Below are 19,658 nucleotides of genomic sequence, written 5' to 3' on the forward strand. Positions count from 1 at the left end.
AAGCATAGGGGGGGGGAGGAGGGGGGGGGGCATGGGGTGAACCGACGATGGTGGCTCAGTCTTGTGTGCGCAAGGGAGGAACGCGCACACAAGTTCCGCCTTCCGTCGCGCTCGATACACCAGGGGGAGCGGAGAGAGGAAGGGGGAAGGAGCCTTAGGATTCTCTGATCTGTAAATATCTGTGCGTTATTGCGCAACATGTTTAGTTGCCTTGTTTGACGCTTCATATACAGTGACTTTTTCTTAGATACGTAGATTTGTTGGAGACTCATACGTATATTGAAATATTTTGTTGCAAGCTTTTGTGTATACGTGCAGTAAACTTTGTTCCCAGTGACACGTTCTTGCTCTTTCTCAAGCTGTATCTTCGCATTTGTATATTCTATTGTATCTTCGCATTTGTAATGTACGAAGGTGAGTCAAATTAAAGTGAGCCGACCCACCCCGCGCATTAATTGTGCGGTTCATTATCTGCGAGACCTCATGCGCGTAGCAGACAGGCATCTCTTATTTAGAAAAGTGACAGGCAAGTGTGACGATAAAGGTTCTTTAATCCTCTCATACACTGGGTTGAACACGGTTGCGTGACATTGGACGTTCCAAAAGTCGAACAGCTGGGTGTCGTGAGGTTTTTGACAGCTGAAGGCGTTTTCCCAAAAAAGAAATTAGTCGCCGTATGGCTGCCGTGTACGTTGAACATTGCATTTCATTACAACACACGGTTCCTGTTTCCGGGGGTGAGGGCAAAACAGAAAAACGAAGATCAGAACGGATACGCAGTACGACGCCGCCGCCAGTGCCGTGGATCCTGTCTAGGCAACCGGCAATAAAACAGGGCGGAGTAAGGTCGGAGTCAAAAATATTGCTATGTAGCCATGACTAAGTGATGCCTATAACATGAGGGCAATAAATTGAAATAAGAGACAGTAAGTCTGAAAAATGTTGAACAATAATGTGAACGTTAATGTTCAAAACGATGAGGTTATGGAGACGGCCAGAAAAATGTCAACTAGTGGATGAGCCTGTAGTCGAATACCAAGGTGCGCAAGGTAATGGTTGGATAGGTGCTTTTACTGATGTGTTTGAACTGTCATCCCAGTTATAAGGAGGTCACTCGACACACCACCTGCCTCTCTGAGGAACGAAGTGCAACTCACAGTAGTCGGGAGCAGACTATCGTCGTTATATAGACGTCCACGGTGCGGATGTCAGTCTGGAAATGTCAGTGAGCCATCGTGCTTGTAGTTAAGAAAGGCGTAAAAAGTGACCCACACATTTCGCTAATGGCTGTACAAAAAGAACATTGTCACGTCTCGAAGTATTACACAATTACAAGCTACTGGCCCATAACATGACCCAGATGAGCTAAACAATAGACCAACATTACACAACACTATCAGTAAGATGTCATTCTTTACATCTAAGCTCCAAAATGTCGAAAGCGAGCGACTTAGGAGGAAAAAAGCCTGCTGAAAACAGCAGCTTTCGCACCTGCAGAGATCCCTGATGTCCGTGTATCGCTATGGTAAATGTCCGCAGAAGACACACCAACCAAACGGAGGCCACCGTGGGGGGGGCTTCCAGGGTACTTTTAAAGAAAAGCTAGACTCCCAAGGAGTTGTTTGCGCGGTCCTTTATAAGGACACATAAAGTGTCGCCAGACTAAACCTGTAACTGTGAATTGTGAATTATATTTAAATAAAACGGCAGACTCGCTTGCCGAACCTTTCCTAGTTAGCTCGGTACTTTCCGCTTTGCCAGTTAGTGTTAATATCTTTTTAGCAAGATACGAAAGCACATATCTTATTCAATATTTTTTTTCCAGAAAACAAGCAATATTATTGAATTCTGACATCCCTCATCTGCAGTTCCCTAGTATTCCAAATGCTATTCGTCATGGCAATACGAGGTTTCATTTATTTGAGTGCGATGCCGCTTTCCGCAGTTAAATGCGTGTTTACACAGAGCTGGTCTGGCGCAGTCCGCTCTCTGTTATCTCTGTCATGAAGCTCAGACAATTGATTAAATCTTTTCGCATTTCCGTCGACTCTCGCTACAAGGAAAAAGACGTCCCTAGACTCTATTTTGCCACAGTGGACTTGTGTTGCGGTCCCTAATTATATTTTGAATATGCGCCTCGGCTCTGCATTTGAGCCATAGGGACGTTTGCGTTACAATTGGCAGTTTCATGTGCAACACAAAAGGCCAGTGCGCTACTTTGATATTATCCTTCTTCTGTCTCGAAAATCTCTCATGCAAATTCCGAGTTTTCTTTCATGAATCTTCAGTTAATCCTCCACGATTCCTCTTGTTTCTATTCGTTTTTGCTTGTATTTGTTTGTTTCCTCCTAATTACATTTCACCTCTACTGTCTGCTTCTTGTCCAATACACCGTTGTGGGAATGCGCCATCGTATAAAAAATCATCGTCATCATCAACTCCTAAAACAGCGTGCTTATTGGGCAAAGCCCCGTAGTGGGTAAGTGCGATTGTGTAAAAAACATACAAAACAACAGGACGAGGAAGCTGGCGGCGACGACGCGTCCACTCGGTCGTGGCCTCGACGTCGACGGCCGGGTCACGTGAGCGGCCTCGGCCATTCTCCGGGAGCCCTTCTCAGCGGCCGGCTACGCGATCAAGGCGCTGATCAGGTGATGAGGCTAACGTTAAAGCCGTGTATAGAGTGAGTTCAAAGAGGGGGCGGGGGGGCAATCCAGCAGAATCAATCTCCCGATAAGCGTCGCCGTTAATGTGATTGCAAGTGAATCATTGAAACGACACACCGTACTTCCACCGCCGTAGTGCGTCAATGAGGCGCTCATTCAACCTTCGTGTTTCTCTCTCATTTTTAATCATTCCTGTCTTCTCTTCAATGCCTTTCAGTTCCCTTTCTCTGGGTAGCGAGGGTTAACCTGGTGGGTGTCGTATAAGCAACCTTAGCTATAGCATACAAGGTTACAGCGATAATGTACGTACGGCTGGCACGGTAGGGCTTGTTCAACCACGCGCCCTGCCGTGACCACTTGTTGGGATTGGTGGTAGGTGACGCATTCTCCCCGAATAAACTACACACTTCATGCGAACCTAGAACCCCTTCTCAACTGATCGACCCTCAAGAAGGGGATGCACCAATGAAACATTCCAGTTTTTCCTTAAGAACAAAGCGACGTTCCCCAAATTTTGTGTTATTGATAGCGGAAAAGCCACCAAGACAGCCAGGATGATTTCATCATTCCTTGTTTCAAACTATCTCACAGGGACCAGTGGGTGTGGCTATAAAGTTATTAAGGTGGCCAATGGGCATCTATTACTTCAACTTCGGGAAAAACTGCTGTGCAATAAGTTGACAAGCCCTGTTGCATATAGAGATGCGCTGTAACAGTAACTGCACACGGAACTATGAACTAAGGACATTGTTACGGGAGTAATTTCAGAGCATGATTTGAGGGATTTGACCACTGAGGAACTCCTGAATGGATGGAAGGAAGAAAATGTCGTCATCGTCCAGCGTATCAAAATCGGACGCTGTAACAAAGAACAACAAACGAAAAACATAATAGTCACGGTTGGCTCGAGCACACTACCGGAGACAATAGAAACAGGATCCGCTAAGATCCGTGTGAGACCTTTCATTCCGAATCCGCGATGGTGTTTCAAATGACAGGTTTGGCCATGCTTGCCAGAGCTGTCGAGGTAGGCTGTCGAGGTTGCCTTCACCTAGGAACATCACGTACTCGTGACGACAGCAACAGAAAGGATGTTCCATATCCGTCGCCAAGGTTTGTGAGTGGTGACGTTGGCTAAAACTCCCAAGGTTATTTCTAGTAGTAACACATGAATACCCAAGAAAGTGGATGGGGAAACCGCGCCGCGGTAGCTCAGTTGGTTAGAGCATCGCACGCCTAATGCGAAGGCGTGGGATCGTTCCCCACCGGCGGCAAGTTTTTTCACCCGCTTTCATTGGCATTAATTTATCATTTCTTTAATTCAATTGGTACGCACAAGTAATTTCTTCTTTGTTTTCCTCGGCGTATTTGCTTGTTGGCTTGTCATGATATGATTAATAAAAAATCAGGCCCCTCGGTATTAACCCCATTTCTTCTAATTTTATATATGTATATATATATACATTATGCATCATAACTCCCTTTTACTGCCACCTCCTCATTTTCTATTTCCCTATGTTTTCTCTATCTGACGTTGTTTTGTCTACGTCATTTGTATTCTTTGTACATTTTGTCTCGCATATTCTTGAATCCACCAGTATTTATGTTTTAGTTAAATAGTGTAACCCTTTTAGCGCTATGGCAGGAGTGGAGAAATATACAGTTGTATATCGTACAAAAATGTGCAAAGTAAGCAGCACGAGAGAGAGAAAAAAGAAAAAGATTAGATCAATGATATTCAGGTTTAAGCAAGAAATCGTCCAACGGAAGAGAAGAATGGCACCAGGCAACGAGTTCCAGTATGCAATGGTTAAAGGGAAAAAACTATTTAAACGTATCAGCTGGTGACCGATAGAGTACAATATTAAGATGGTGATACCTCTTAGATGAGGAACGTTCATCAAATTGTATGTGTGTACTAAAGGAAGAAGTGCTTGGTGAGTTAATGAGTGCGAAGGCTTTAGGGATTCTATGTTGTGACGGATGCTGAGAGTCGTTAGATATAACTCTGAAAGTTTAGAAGATGGAGAAAAGTTGCTATCGGATCGACAATAGATTTTTCTGAACCATTTCTAACTTCACGGTGTCTGATTTCTTACGTGGATTCCATGCCACACAGGCATACTCCTAAAGTGGGCAGACAACTGTTTTCTGAGGGATTACTATAACTTTTAAAGGAGCGGCGCACAGAGTACGCCATAAGTAGCCTACCTTTTTAAGTTCTTTAGTACATATATAATTGATATTATGAGACCAGGACATGCTATGAGTAAAATAAAGAGCCAGGTATATATCATCGGACACCTTTTCCAGTGCGCAAACAGCAGAATAGTTAGTGTTGCTAAAATAAACGCTTTGTGAACGGCCGGTGAGAAAACTTGCAATCCAGTGAACAAGAGAAGGATTGTTAAATATTGAGTGAAGCTTGCATAAAAGCTTGGAGTGAGTAACTGTATCAAAAGCTTTGGAGAGGTCAATAAAGATCGAATGAATTTGGTAACCTAAATCAAGTGCACTAACAATGTCATGACTAAATTCTACCAATTGAGTGGTAGTACTGTAACCACGACGAAAACCATGTTGAAAGTTAGATAAAATGTTGTTATTAACAAGGTAGTCTGAAATATGCCTGTGTAGTGTGTGCTCCAACACTTTGCACAAGTAGGATGTTAGAGAGATCGGCCTATAATTCTAAATAGTCTGTCGCCAGATTTATATAACGGAATAACTACTGCTGTTTTCCATGACGAAGGTACTATACTAGCTGATAGTGATTTCTTGTATATGAGCGTTAGGCAGCGACAACACAAGCGTGAATAACGATGAAGAAGAGTATTAGGAATCTCATCTGGGCCGCAACTCTTTTTCGTAACAAGGTTCAGGATCATACTAAAAACACCTTCCTCCGAGACAAAGGCACATTCGATAAGTGGCTGCACATCACTGCTGTAAGAAGGAATATAGTGGTTGTCTATTGTGAAAAGAGATTGAAAATGCTCGTTAAATGCTGTAGCGATTAGCTTAGGATCACTAGAGGGTGCATTGTTAACGATAAAAGTATTGCTAGAGCTTACTAGAGCTTACTAGAGCTAGAGCTCCAGAATTTTCTAGGATTACTGCGCTATAAATTAGTTGAAGTAGCATTATAATAAACATGTTTGGCTTCCTTTGACTTAACGCGATATTCATCCTTACTAATATGAAACGGCTGTAGCACGGATGTCACCCGCCCGCTTCAGGCGTCTCAATCTGGAAATACGATGGGACATGTGTAGAAATTCTCTAGTCATCCAAGGGACCTTTGGGTTTCTTAGTTTTCAGAGGAACAAAGCTTCGGATGCATCTAAGGACAATATTTTGCGATAACGAAACTAATATATTCACATCGCAGGAATAGCTAAGCTGTTCGAACTGTTCGAATTACATAAAATTAACACTTCAATAATTGAGACATCAGCGCGATTGAAGTAGTAAAAAGTAGCATAAATGCAACTAGATGCAAGGACGCTAAAGGAAAGGAACACTAGTGCAGCTTTGTGATCCGGCAAACCGTCAACAATTTCGCATTCATACCCGTCATCAGGAAAACACGCACTTACCAAAAGAAGGTCCAAAACGGCTGCCCCTTGGGTGCTGCAATCCATGATCTGCTTTACACCAAATGAATGTGAAAGGTCGATCAACTCTTTGTACAATAACACATAGTGACCAGATACAGATAGACTTTGCCAGTCTATACCAGGAGCATCGAAGTTGCAAATTAATTTCAAATTAGCTGAAAAAGCGTTATGTCCGATAATGAAATTGCTCAATGTATGAAGGTCTATAGGGGGTGATCCTGGAGGGCGATCGACAATACCGAATAAAAGAGTTTTCTTATGAAGATTAACCTTACAAGAAACTGCCTCAAGCTCATCGTGCCCTTCAAGCACAGAAAAGGTGAGGTCAGACCACAGGAACAGTGCCACACGATCGCCTCTTCTTACATCTTTGCGGCCATTCCGAACTACAATAAATCCAGATAGTGAGATTTCTGTGTCGCAGATTTCGTCATGTAGCTACGTTTCGCTGACTCCAACAACAAAGTCTCCGTATCTTTTCCTTGGCACTATAATGAACATTCTATTTATTTATTTATTTATTTATTTATTTATTTATTTATTTATTTATTTATTTATTGCAGAGATCATGAGGATGACGATAATATTTTGGGTCACTGTGTATGTTCCCGAATAGATAACTTCGGAACTGGATATATAGTAAAGATTTTTTTAAGCGTATTAAAGACTAAGACAGTCGAGTTACATACAGTTACAATGACATACAGAAGCACTACGCAAGGCCGTGCATCTACGCTTGTCAAATGTATATCTAGAAACGTGTATGTGCCCATTCTTTTCTAGTGCCCCTTAGTTAATGGACGGCCGGCTTTGACATAAGGGGGCATGAAGCCTTGCATATATTGAGTTGTGTGCCCTACTGCCCTGTGCGAATACAGCTTTGATCAATACGTTTCCCTGCACAAGCGTAATACACTGTCCTCGTCACGAGGGCACCTAACAGCTACAGGCGACAAGGTTCTGTTCGTGTCATCCGCGTCTCCTGCTACCTGATTAACTCAAACAAGTTTCAAGTCCTTCAAACTCCAACATCCCGTGGGACCTGCACGCATTATCGTGTTTCTTACACAGGCGATGGTGGCGTAAGACCTGCGGGCCACGGCGAGATGATTCCAGCAGCCAATGTGACCCTACAGCGCATCAAGAAAGAGCTCGACGAGATGACGAGCGACCCGCCGTCCAACTGCTCGGCGGGACTCAACGACACTGGTGACATGTTCAACTGGCAGGCCACCATCTCGGGACCCGAGAAGACCCCTTTCGAGGGAGGAGTCTTCAAGCTGAGCATCTTCTTCCCCAATGACTACCCGTTCAAGCCGCCCCAGGTAACATGGCAGTCGCAATCATTAGCTCTTTCCTGTCCAATGATTCCTGCAAAAATCGTTACGCTTTGCAAAAAGATAGCCGACAGGAACAAAGAAAACGTTTTGCAGATATATGCTAACCTCAGACACTGATACATCCAAGGCAGCGAAGCTCTGTAAGCGATTTTTTGCACCCTTCGCCTCAAGTACTTAAAGGTCCCCTCACCAGGCCACATAGTAAATTTTGGTTATGCGCTGGAAAGTTGTTACGTTCCCTCTTGGGAGCGTTTCTAAGCAAAGAAAATTCTAATTGGTTAATTAATGGCCGAGATAGAAACATTTCAGTGCACAAACCCATGATTTCAGGAAGCGAGCGTCACCGCCAACAAGGACACCTATTTCGCTTTCCCCGTCTAGCCTTCGCAAGCGGAATTCCTTCCCTGCATTTTCCCATACCAGAGCAGGAGGATCACGTGACGCATACGGCACGGGTCCCGGCTTCCTTTTTTTTTTTCTGTATTTCTTTCGCTGCGCAGCGCACTTCCCCTGGTGGTCATGCGCGCGAGCCGTTGGGTTTGTCTCCTTCAGGAGTTCCGCCGCCTGAGTCTTCCTGCTGCCAGAGTGGAGGACATACTTTTCCCCTCCCACCGCAACTAGCTTCCGGCACTGCTCAGCGTCATCTAACTCCTCGACTCGACGGGGATCTCGGTGAGACTGTGGCGACTCTTCGGCAATTGGTACACCGCACCCTCGCCAGCCCTGCCAAACCATGCGGTCCTCCCTTGGCTGTCCATGACTGATCTGTCGGACAAGGCATCCCACCCAGGCCAGCCCCACTGAGCTGTGGCCTACCGGTCAGCATCGCCCCCGCCATGGCGACAATTCCAGCCTCTCCTATCCTATCTTCTTTCCTCCCCCTCTCCCCTCGCCGTTGGCGCCGAGCCATGTTACCTCAAGGGCTGCAGAAGGCAGTGCTAACCTTTCCCTTCTTCATAGAAAACCACTTCTCTCTCTCTCACGTTCAGCGCAGTGCACGATTTTGCGTGCAGTGCACGAGAACGCTTGAGTAGCGGTATAAGACAGTGCTAAAAGTGTACTTAGGCAGACACAAGCGGATCACAGAGCATGATCGCGCGCTGGAACACGGCAGAAAATGACATAGTTTCGCTCTCAGCGCAAACGACTGCATGACGTGGGAACAAGCAGATGAAACGGAAGTACATCTCCCTTGCTGCGATGCGAAGTAAAACAAAACACGCAGGCATTCCGTTTATGTTTTATTATGTCTCCAAACTTCAATTCGTCTATTGCAGCAACAGATTACACAAATAACGAATGTTGCCTGGAATAATTCTCGAAGTGTCACGTGTCCCTGTGAGCGACGTCACAGGGACACGTGACACGACTTGCTGTTGTAAGTCATCCCCCTGTCTTGTAGAGTGGTGCCCGCGAAGAGAAGGGCAAACGCCGTTTAGTTTGAAATTACAGCTCTTTCTGCAGCGCGTATCGATGTAATTCCTAGCAGACACGATCGTGAGCGCCCTTTGTATGCACTACGCATGTCAGCTCAAAATGACCTGACCTAGTGAGGAGCCCTTTAAGGGTCTGTTTGCTGGCTGGTCTTAATGGTGATTCATCGCCGACGCCCTAACCACGCGGCCTCTTGGAGGCTGCCAAGCAACCTGTGTCGCGGAGCCACGGTACCAGCTCGCACTGCCGCAGCCGTACTAACTCCTAGCTGACCTCGGACGCGGAGCTTGTATAACGAATTGCTTATTAAATGAACCACTCATATGTGCTGTCTATTCGAATGATATATACGCAATATAACTTCTATATCGTAAGCATTTATTATTGCATTTCAAAGGAAATTGGTGGCACTGACACACGTGATGTAGCATGTACATGTGATGTCGATCCCACGCCGTCTCACGTCGACCTTCAGCACTAACAGCTTCATTATGAAAATGAAAATACAGTAGAAAACCTTCGTAAATTAGACGAAATAATGCGTTATGCAGTAGTTCTTGTACAGTAGTTCGTTTCCTTGGCGTCCCTGTTCGTACGTATACTATTTGGCAATATTGTGGTCGTTCGTAAACAGCATAACTCTTCTAAAAGCTTTGCCCTCATTAGCTTGTTAGACAGAAAAACTTTTGTTGGACAGAAAAACAGAAAAACTTTAAAGACGGCACCGAGATTAGAGAGCCGAAAAGGAGAGGGTTGCCTTTTTCTTGAAACGTACCGTATACATATGCGCAAACATTAAAATATATATATAGCCTGGCGATTCGCCGAATATTGACTTCGCATAACTGAAGTTTAATCAGCAGTATCATATTCAACTAGGTGCAGCCTTAAAATCGCCACGCTGTTTCGGTTGCAAATAATTTATTCGTAGGGCATATTATTAGCTTGTGAACAGCAGAGCATTAAGTAAATGAAAGTCTGGACTACAAAAAGATATCTGGTGCTTTAAGGAATACAGGAAAGCTTAATCCATTACTGACAGCAAGACACACACACACACATATATATATATATACATACATTACATACACCCGTAACAAAAACTCGACCAACCGATGTCCTATTCTGCCGACTTTCCTGACAGGGCATATCTATGGTACTAACAAGTTCTTGCTGACTAGTGGTGCTCCTCCAATGTGTAGTTGCGGTGAGAGGCTGACGGTCCTCCATGTTTCGATAGAATGTTAGGAAACAGAACGTCAACGTAGAAGGTACTTTCTTTTTGCCTATAGACGTTACAGTCCTCTTCATCCAGCAATGTTCCTTGGTAGAGACCCTTAAGCTTTTGACATGATGTTAGCACATTGAAGGTCATCATCTGAGGAGATCGCAGCACGACTTCTCACTAGAGGCTGTTGCTGCGACAGTACTACTTAATATGGCACGTGCTTCCAAGCCCTAGCGTTTAAGGGTGGAAGTTAGGCAGTATAGTGCTATTGGCGCTCATCTTTTAGTATGTCATCATTCATACCTTCCATGCTCATAGCGCGCCTCATATATCATCGTCATACCTTTAATATAGGTATAGCATATTTTACGTTATTTAGAGCGAATACATTTAGGCTACTATACAGCCTTGTCACAAATACCCTCTTTCATTGACCGCACCATCGACTACATCACTCCATTCCTTGGCACTCTTTGACCATCATTGGCCCTTCCGCCATAAAATCTCACACATACTCATCTTCATCATCTACATTCAGCAATTTTCTGTCTGGTGAGACGACTTCAGTCAGATAAAACACGCTGCATCCGCCCTCAGGAACATTGCGCAGTGAACAAATCAACAAATCTATCATAACAGAAGTTTTCATCTAAAGTAGAACGTGTAGGCCACTGATGATCTTGATGTGGTAAAGTCATCATGGCGGCCTATTAAACTCGCAAGATGGATTACATTTATAAAGGGGTCCGTATTGAACGTTCGCATCCCACCACACGGAACGCTGTGAACGCCAGAAGCCAGTGTAGACAACAGAGCCACCGCTTCTACCTTCTAACAAAAGTAATGACAGTCTTAAACGTGACAGTTCTACGGGAGAATATAAATATTTCCATCTGCTATTTCCTTAGTCCTTGTCTATTTGCGCACAGCTCACCACCGATCACTTTCAACTTGCCCGCTTCACCGTCCTACAATTATACGTAGGTTATGAAAACGGACACGAACCGGTTCAAACTGGTTTGAACGGTTATATTTTCCGCTACGTTGCTGAATCAGCGCCGATTCGCTGAACGGGAACGAGAACCGGAATAATAAAGGGAAGTTGTGGTTTGACACCCTCCTCTCGTGTTCGACGTGAATTCAGCAAATTCGGGACCACTCGCATGTGTATGTTATCTGCTATATCTATACCGTTTGCCTCAGCTACCGTTACCCGAGCTCCACAACGACAACAAAAATATTTAAAAACGCAATGCAAACCACAGTTACAGGACCTACGGTGTCCCACCTCTGACGACCAAAAACTGCAGGTGTTATAATTGTATCTTGCACCGCGCATTTTTAAGTCCTTTTCGTTCAATACACTTTCATAACATGAAGTGGGTGGTGCTTCGTTTTTCGGTCTCTCTCTCACTTTACGTTTCCTTCGGCCGATGCCAACAACCTCGCAGGTGAAGTTCATTACCAAAATCTACCACCCGAACATCAACGGCAATGGCATCATCTGCCTGGACATTCTCAAGTCCCAATGGTCTCCTGCCTTGTCGATCGCCAAGGTGCTGCTGTCCATCTGCGCGCTCATGTGCGAGCCGAACCCGGACGACCCGCTCATGCCGGAGGTCGCCTCCATGTACAAGAACAACCGCGCTCAGTACAACGCCACTGCCCGGAAGTGGACCACGGAATACGCCATGGAGTAATGCGACGGCGAACAAGGGTGGCATTGCCGACGCCCTCACACCGCGCATGCAAACCAGCGTCGCACTACTCAAGGAGGCTGGGCGCACGGCTACGTTATAGGCAGTCTTTCGGTGGACTCCTTCAGAAATTATTTTCTTGAGTTTCGAAATTCTTTAAGGCTCACACGCAAAATTTGTGTAAGGCACCTGCACACTCGCAGCAGCGATGGAGCAGCCTGTGCTGCTATAATTATTTTGTTGCTTGCTCATTAGTGATCTAACCAAACGTACTCACTTGCCTTCTGCGAAATGAATGGACAAATAACGACTGCCGACGCACAAATTGCAGCGTTTCCGGTAGCGCATGTCTTTTCCTGCGCTCAAAAAACCATGTGTGGTGGAGTGCGTAATCATTCGGCGTATCACTCAAATCTTACCATCAAATCTTACCAAAATCTCGCCGCCCGCTTCTCACACCCTTGACCCGGGGTTGTTTCTTCCTTTATTTTGCTTCGTCCTCAATAAATTTAAAAGAGAAACGTTGGAACACCATTCAAACTGGCGTTGAAGTCGATAAAAGTCAGACCTCGTCAGCGAGCTGAGTGTGATGTAGAGCGTTGTCACTGCACACCGCGCTGAATCCGTCACCCCTGGCGTGACAGGAGTAGGAGGACCATCGGGCTCTAATTTTTCTTTAGTTACAGAATCTTCGGGATATCTTTACGTTCTTTATATTTTACTACTTTAGGGATCGGCCCACATTTAGCATATGATGACGTGTGATTTATCTCAAACAATTTCCTGAGTTTTACATGCCAGAACAGGGATGTTTATCCCCGCAAAGGCGTCTGAGTCAGCAAGCGTTTGGCGTGTGGCGACACCCTGGAACCGAGCACATGAAGGTCCGATGCTCCCGCCCTTAACCAGCTTAACCATGTGTGACTTAGCGGTGTCCGGGGAAAGGGGGATGTGTGCGGGGTTGAGTCTATGCCGGTATTTTGCCCATTTATGGCCCCTCGGCGGACGCCCCTCTGGCCTCGGCTTCACGTAGATGACACCTCCTGCCTGACCGAACCGGGGAAACTCGGTAGCTCCTCTCTCTCTCTCTCTCTCTCTCTCTCTCTCTCTCTCTCTCTCTCTCTCTCTCTCTCTCTCTCTCTCTCTCTCTCTCTCTCTCTCTCTCTCTCTCTCTCTCTCTCCTCTCTCTCTCTCTCTCTCTCTCTCTCTCTCTCTCTCTCTCTCTCTCTCACTTTTCATCTTTCCTGTCTTCACTTCGTTTTACTTCCAATTTTCCAGGCAGCAAGGGTTAACCTGGTGTAGTTTATCCAACCTTGGGTCTGTTATATAAGTTATCGTACCTATATAGAGCGCCGTCTGCATTTACTTCGGGTCTTGTACCGTCCCCATGTTGGGCTCTGTGGTGAGTGGGCTGGTATAGTCGCCGAAATTAGGCAACTATTTATGAATTTATCATCCTTCCCCGGTCTGCCTGACCTATAGAGGACGCACTGAAGAAACACTGCAGTTTTTTGGTCCACACAAAGAAACCTTCCCACGATTTCACGTCATTCATAGTGAAAACCCTAAAAAGAATGTCGTAATTATTTCAGCTTTCACTGTCGCAAAAATTCTCACTGAAACAATTGGTCCCGGCTACAAAGCCACAATTATGTCGAGCGCCGACCTCCTTGCTTGAAGTCCGCGATAAACAGCATGACAAACTCCCACATCTGGTCTAATTCGGGGGTGTGAACCCCACGGTGACTACAAATCGATCTATCAATACAAGCAGAGGAGTGATTTCCGGCGATGATCTGTTGAACCTCACCGAGGAAGAGCTCCTAGAGTGCTGAAAGGAGCAGAACGTTACCATAGCAAAAAGAACCATAATCAAATGGTAATATATATATATATATATATATATATATATATATATATATCCTATGCAGATTGCATGAAGTCAGTGAAAAACAAGCTTAAAGAAAAATGGCAGTGTACGTGGAATACCGAAGAAAATAAACTACATTTAGTAAAACCTATTCTAGGAGAATGGAGATCATGCAGGCATCAGGAAGGTTTTATAGAAGTAATTTTATGCCGCCTGCGCATCGGACACACACACCTAACTCATAACTTTCTACTGACAAAACAAGACAAACCCTTATGTGAGAAATGTGGAGATGACCTCACTGTAAATCACATTTTATTCTCGTGCACACAACTCGAACGGCTAAGGAAAAAATATTTTACTGTATTTTACAATTAACGCATTCCTTTCCATCCCAGTCTACTTTTAGGAGATAACCCACTTGTAGGAACTTCATCTGTCTTTAGTTTTTTGAAAGACGCAGCGATCCTAAACGAAACATAATATATCACAGAACTACTAATTCTAAAAATTATTACCCAGTTTTTTCACGCATCTTATGATGCACCTCACCCATTTTCTCAGTCCTGAGAAGAAGGCTGAGGTCATCATTTGGTTTGTTGGGCTCCTCAGAGTCCTTGTCCGGACAAGGACTTTCGCTGAGGATACCCAATTTTTGAAATAAATTATACCATGTGTTTGGCGCATGATAGCCTTAGTTGCTTATGCGCCATAAAACCCAATACAATACAATAATATATATGTGTGTGTGTGTGTGTGTGTGTGTGTGTGTGTGTGTGTGTGTGTGTGTGTGTGTGTGTGTGTGTGTGTGCGTGTGCGTGTGCGTGTGCGTGTGCGTGCGCGTGTGCGTGCGCGTGTGCGTGTGTGTGTGTGTGTGTGTGTGTGTGTGTGTGTGTGTGCTTGTGTGTGTGTGTGTGCGCGCGTGTGTGCGTGTGTGTGTGTGTGTGTTTAATGGGGTTTGGAAAGCTGCCCGGCACCTGCCCTCCGCCTCCCCACCCCCACGAGAAATGAAAACTCGCCGCCTATATGCACGTGAGGAAACGATGGCACAAGCCGGCAGGGTCCGCATGGTCTGCATACGCTCTGTTACAATTCATTCCAGCAAGCGAATCTGTCTTATCCGACGTCTTAGTATACAGCTGTTTCTGCGCATCAGTCTCTGCGATTAGAACACGAACACGCCAAGATATATTTCGCCACAAGGCGGTCAAATTAAGACGCAAAAAGGAATCGTACAGTAATCTTGTGCAAAAAAAAGAACTTTGAGAAAAATGAAAAACTAGAGAAATCGGTAAATTTAGGTGTGATTATTCACGATGGCGGAAATCGCGTGGAGGGTTCAAATGATTGATACTTACAATAAAACGCTCCAAGGCGTCTCAACGCACTTGCGTGCACAGGCGGAATTAGCTCGGGCCCAACTCCGACGCGGCCTATTCAAATAGATGTAAAACGCAAAAACGGACGGACGGACGGAAAAAACTTTAATGGAAAAAGGACCTGCGAGGTTGCCAGCCCGGGCTCAGGCCACCCGGGCATTGTGTGCGGTGAGGCATAGCCTTTCCACCGCTGCCCGGGCCCGCTGGATAGCCCATAATTGGTCGTTTAGTACTGAGCTAGTCAGAGCGCTTAGCCATCGCTCCTCGAGAAGGTCAGGTTCTATGTTGTCCTCTACGTATACTGAACTGATCTGTGTGCACTTCCACAAGATGTGTGCCATGTCTGCGTGTTCGTGTTTGCAGAGCTTGCAGCTAGCGTCTGGATATTGTGTTGAATTTATTCTGTTTAAGTGTACTGGGTTTCGGAACGTTCTGGTTTGCAATCTTCTCCAATCTGTTTCTTGAGACCTGTCGAGTTGTTTGTGGGGTTGTGGGTATGCTTCTCTTTGTTTCGTGTAGTGTGTCAGTATGTCGTGGTACGTGACCAGTCTGTCCCTGTCGTCTTTTATCGCTTCTTCGTCGTCGTCGCCTCCTCCGTCTTCTCCATCGCCTCCGCCGCAGTCCTTCCCCCTTCCCCGGGGGTTGCGGGGTGTTGGGCCGTCACTGGCCGTGCCGCGGTGGGTTAGTTTTCGCGCGACTCGGTGGGCCTTCTCGTTGAGGTTGGGAGGGGCACTCATGGTAACTTCTCCCATATGTGCCGGGATCCATTTGAGGTATTTGGGTGTAATTGTGCCGTTCCTAAAGTCTTCTGCTCTGTGGTTCAGGATTTTGGCCGCCTCGGTGGAGACCCAGCCCTTTGTGAAATTCCTAATAGCCGTCTTGGAGTCGCTGATTATTGTTCTGTATTGTTGCCGACCGCTGATTATAGCCAATGCGATTGCCGTTTCTTCCGCTGCCTCCGACGATCTAGTCCTTACGGAGCCCGCAGTCACGGTCTTCCCTTTCGTGCATACGACCGCCATTGCGAAGAGGGAGTTACCTTTGTCAGCGCCGACACCACCATTGTCGTCCCTGTTTCGGGGGTACCGCGCGGCGTCTACGAAGAGCACCCCCTCCCGCGCGCCGTGGTTTTTGAGAATCGTTTTCGTGCGGCATTTCCTTCTCTCGACATTGTGCACGGGGTGCATGTTCTTCGGGATATTTTCCGTGTTAATTGCGGCTCGGACGTCTGGGTGAATCTGCATCTTGGGGCCGTTCATTCCGTGGTAGTTTATGCCGATCTTTTCCATGATTTCTCTGCCCGCATTGGTTCCGGAGAGTCTTTCGAGTTGCGCTATTCTCTGTGCTTCTGCGATCTCCTCCAGCGTGTTATGCACGCCGAGTTGTAGTAACCTTTCGTTTCTTGTGTATTGGGGGAGACCCAGAGCTGTTCTGTACGCTTTTCTAATGAGCGCGTCGATCCTGTCTTTCTCGGCCTTGTTCCAGTGGACGAATGCCGCCACGTACGCGACGTGGCTGATCGCGAAGGCCTGAACGAGCCGTACGACGTTTCTTTCTTTAATGCCCCTCCTGTTGTTGGAGACTCTCTGTATTAGCCGAATGGCCGCCGTGACTTTCTTTTCCAGGCGTGTTATAGTTTCCGTGTTTGTTCCCCTGGCTTCGATCCAGAGACCCAGGACTCTAATCTTTTGGACCATGGGTATCTCCGTGCCTTTCCTCGTGGTTAATCTGATTCCCCTTTTGTGTAGTTCCGCTACGTCTCTGGGCGGTTTGCCGAACCTCCTGGGGCGGTAGAGCAGCAATTCCAATTTTTCCGGCGAGCATTCAAGTCCGGTGCCCTCTAGATGATTTTCGATTGCCTCCACCGCCCCTTGAAGCCTGTTCTCCATATCGCCCTCGCTTGCGTCTTTCGTGGTCCAAATCGTAATGTCGTCTGCATAAACGGTGTGATTAATGCCTTCTATTCGGTCCAGTTTTTCCGATAGTCCGATCATGACGAGGTTGAAGAGCATCGGTGACACGACGGACCCTTGCGGCGTGCCAGCGCTGCCCATGTCCACCTGGATACTCTCCTCCTCGTCCAGTCTGATTCTGGCTGTTCTTCCAGTAAGGAAATTTCGGATAAAATTATACGTTCGTTCGCCCAGGCCGAGTTGCACGATTCTGTCGAGTATGGCCGTGTGCTTGACCCTGTCGAAGGCCTTCTTTAGATCAAGTCCAAGTATTGCCCTCAAGCCCCGCCCCGTGGTATCTATGACTTGCTCCTTTAGTTGTATCATGGCGTCTTGTGTAGAGAGCCCTCTTCTGAAGCCAATCGTGTTGCTGTGGTACAGGTCGTTTGACTCCAGGTAGCCGTTAACTCTACTCAGGCAAGCGTGCTCCATCACTTTACCAACGCAGGAAGTGAGAGAGATCGGCCGCATGTTCTGTATTTCTAAGGGTTTACCCGGCTTCGGGATGAGGATCACGTCGGACCTCTTCCATTCGTCGGGTATCCTGCCGTTCCGCCAGCACTCGTTGATGTAGTCTGTCAAGCGGCTCGTTGCCTGGTCGTCCAGATTCCGGAGCATCTTGTTGGTCACTTTGTCGGGGCCCGGAGCCGACTTGGTCTTGATGGTCTGCAGGACCGCCTTGATTTCTTGCTGGGAGAAATCTCTGTCGAGGTCTTCGTTGGGAGAGCCCGAGTAGTTCCGGTGTTCAACGGCTGGAGGTCTCTCAAGGTAGAGCTTGACGATTTCATCACCCATTTCACGGATGTTTCCTTTGTACTTGTGTCTGAGCTTGGTCATTTCCGCTTTCGCCGCTGTCTTCGTTCCCGACGGGTCGAGCAGGTGCTTGAGGATCTTCCACGTCTTGCCCGTGTTGATGTTGCCGTCCATGGCGTCGCATACCTCGTCCCAATCCTGATTGCATAACTGGGCACAGTGTGCTTCGATGGTCTTGTTTAGTTCCGCGATTTTGCGCCTTAGATTTCTATTGTGTTTTTGCCCTTGCAGCCGTTTCTGGATGGATTTTTTGGCTTGTACGAGGTGCGCGAGCCTGCTGTCCATCCGCGGAGAGTGACCACCACCGCTGTCGTCGTCTCCATGTTCGCGTCGAGCCTCCCAGTCGCCCCACTCCATCTCGGTCGTGGCCTTTTCTACGTCTCGTAGCAGCTCTCCGTTCCATTCCTCTATGTTTCTTATGGGTCCCTGTTCTTTTTCGTCTCTGATTTTGCGGAATTTGTCCCAGTCTACTAGCCGGAACTTATGTTTTATTCCCTTCGTGACGCGGGCCTCTCCTAGGGCTATGCTGAGTATCCTGTGATCGCTCCCCAGGTCCTCGAAGGTGTTCTCCCAGGTGATTCTCCCGGCTCTCCTGCATAGCGTTAGGTCTGGTGTGGTGTCCCTATGGGGGCCCGCACCCACTCTGGTGTGTGAAGCCGGCTCGTTGAGAAGGGTTAGGCCGGCCTTTTCTATGAGGTCGGCCAGATTTTTTCCCTTCTTGGACGAGTGTCCATATCCCCATTGCGTGTGTGGAGCGTTGAAGTCTCCACCGATGACGAGCCTGTTGTCGCCGGCGATGGTCAACGTTTCGTTTATTAAATCTTCGAAATTGTGTGTTAGGCCCTTTTTGGACGGGCTGCTGTAGACGTTCAGGACGAAAGTGCTGCTCTCCTTCTTGCTGCGTGGCACGACTTCTATGAGGATGTGGCTAATGTCCGTAATGTTTCTCATAATTCTCGGGATCGCGACCAGTCCTTTTTTGACTAATGTGGTCACGACTATGTCCCTCCCCGTCCCTTTTGTGCGTTGTTTGTGGGTGGCGTACCCGGCAATTTTGGCGTGGTCGAATGTTTCCTGGAGAATGATTACGTCGGGCTTTTGTCTTTTTGCGGTCAATTTAATGTGTTGTGTCATTGTCGCTTTTTTGTTTGAGAAGCTGCGGCAGTTCCACTGCCAGATGACGAGTCTTCCCTTTTTGGTGCCCGCCATCTTTACGAGAGCTTCTTCTCCAGCTCTGCGAGCCGCCTGTCGTACTTTAGGGCCTGCGCCTTCCTCTCTGCCTCGCTGTCACTAATGCGCGCCGCCAGCATCTCGAACATTTTCTCCATTTTGTCAGAGAGTTTGTTGAGCATGTCCTCAAGCACGTCAGTTTTTTTTGTGCTAGGTCGGGGTCTCTTGACCTCCTGTACCGAAGCGACCTGTTCGTTGGTCTTGGTCTCCGGGATTTTACGTTTGGCGCCCAGTGGGTGTGCTACATCTGCTAAGATATCCACTTCCTCCTCCATGGCTTCAGTGGATGGGGTGGAGACGGAGGCGAAGGCGGCTGACGGGGGCGACGATTGTGTCTGCATTTTGGTAAGTATTTCATTAAGTGTTTTCTGTAGTTCGTCAATTTTTTTGGCTGATTCGCTGTTTTGTTTTTTTGCCTTTTCTAGCTCC

The 19,658-nt window shown here is 46.8% G+C and overlaps 1 protein-coding gene and 1 non-coding gene across 2 annotated transcripts; both read left to right on the forward strand.

Annotated features, from left to right (window-relative positions):
* Positions 1–3,867: 3,867 nt before the first annotated feature.
* TRNAR-CCU (transfer RNA arginine (anticodon CCU)) lies at positions 3,868–3,940 on the forward strand. The gene has a single exon. It is a non-coding gene; the product is annotated as a tRNA-Arg (tRNA).
* Positions 3,941–7,365: 3,425 nt separating this feature from the next.
* On the forward strand, positions 7,366–12,380 carry LOC126526461 (ubiquitin-conjugating enzyme E2 D2-like). The gene is made up of 2 exons (XM_050174373.3): positions 7,366–7,611; positions 11,740–12,380. The coding sequence occupies exons 1-2, from the start codon at positions 7,393–7,395 to the stop codon at positions 11,986–11,988; spliced, it is 468 nt and encodes a 155-aa protein (XP_050030330.1). The 5' UTR covers positions 7,366–7,392; the 3' UTR covers positions 11,989–12,380.
* Positions 12,381–19,658: the final 7,278 nt, after the last annotated feature.

Source organism: Dermacentor andersoni, unplaced genomic scaffold (assembly GCF_023375885.2).
Source record: "Dermacentor andersoni unplaced genomic scaffold, qqDerAnde1_hic_scaffold ctg00000039.1, whole genome shotgun sequence".
Classification (NCBI taxonomy): domain Eukaryota; kingdom Metazoa; phylum Arthropoda; class Arachnida; order Ixodida; family Ixodidae; genus Dermacentor; species Dermacentor andersoni.

Excerpts from the sequence above, each read along its gene's own strand:
- LOC126526461 (XM_050174373.3), top strand. The coding sequence starts at position 7,393 with ATGATTCCAGCAGCCAATGTGACCCTACAGCGCATCAAGAAAGAGCTC. Across the intron at positions 7,612-11,739 it reads ACCCGTTCAAGCCGCCCCAG|GTGAAGTTCATTACCAAAAT; the intron begins GTAACATGGCAG and ends ACAACCTCGCAG.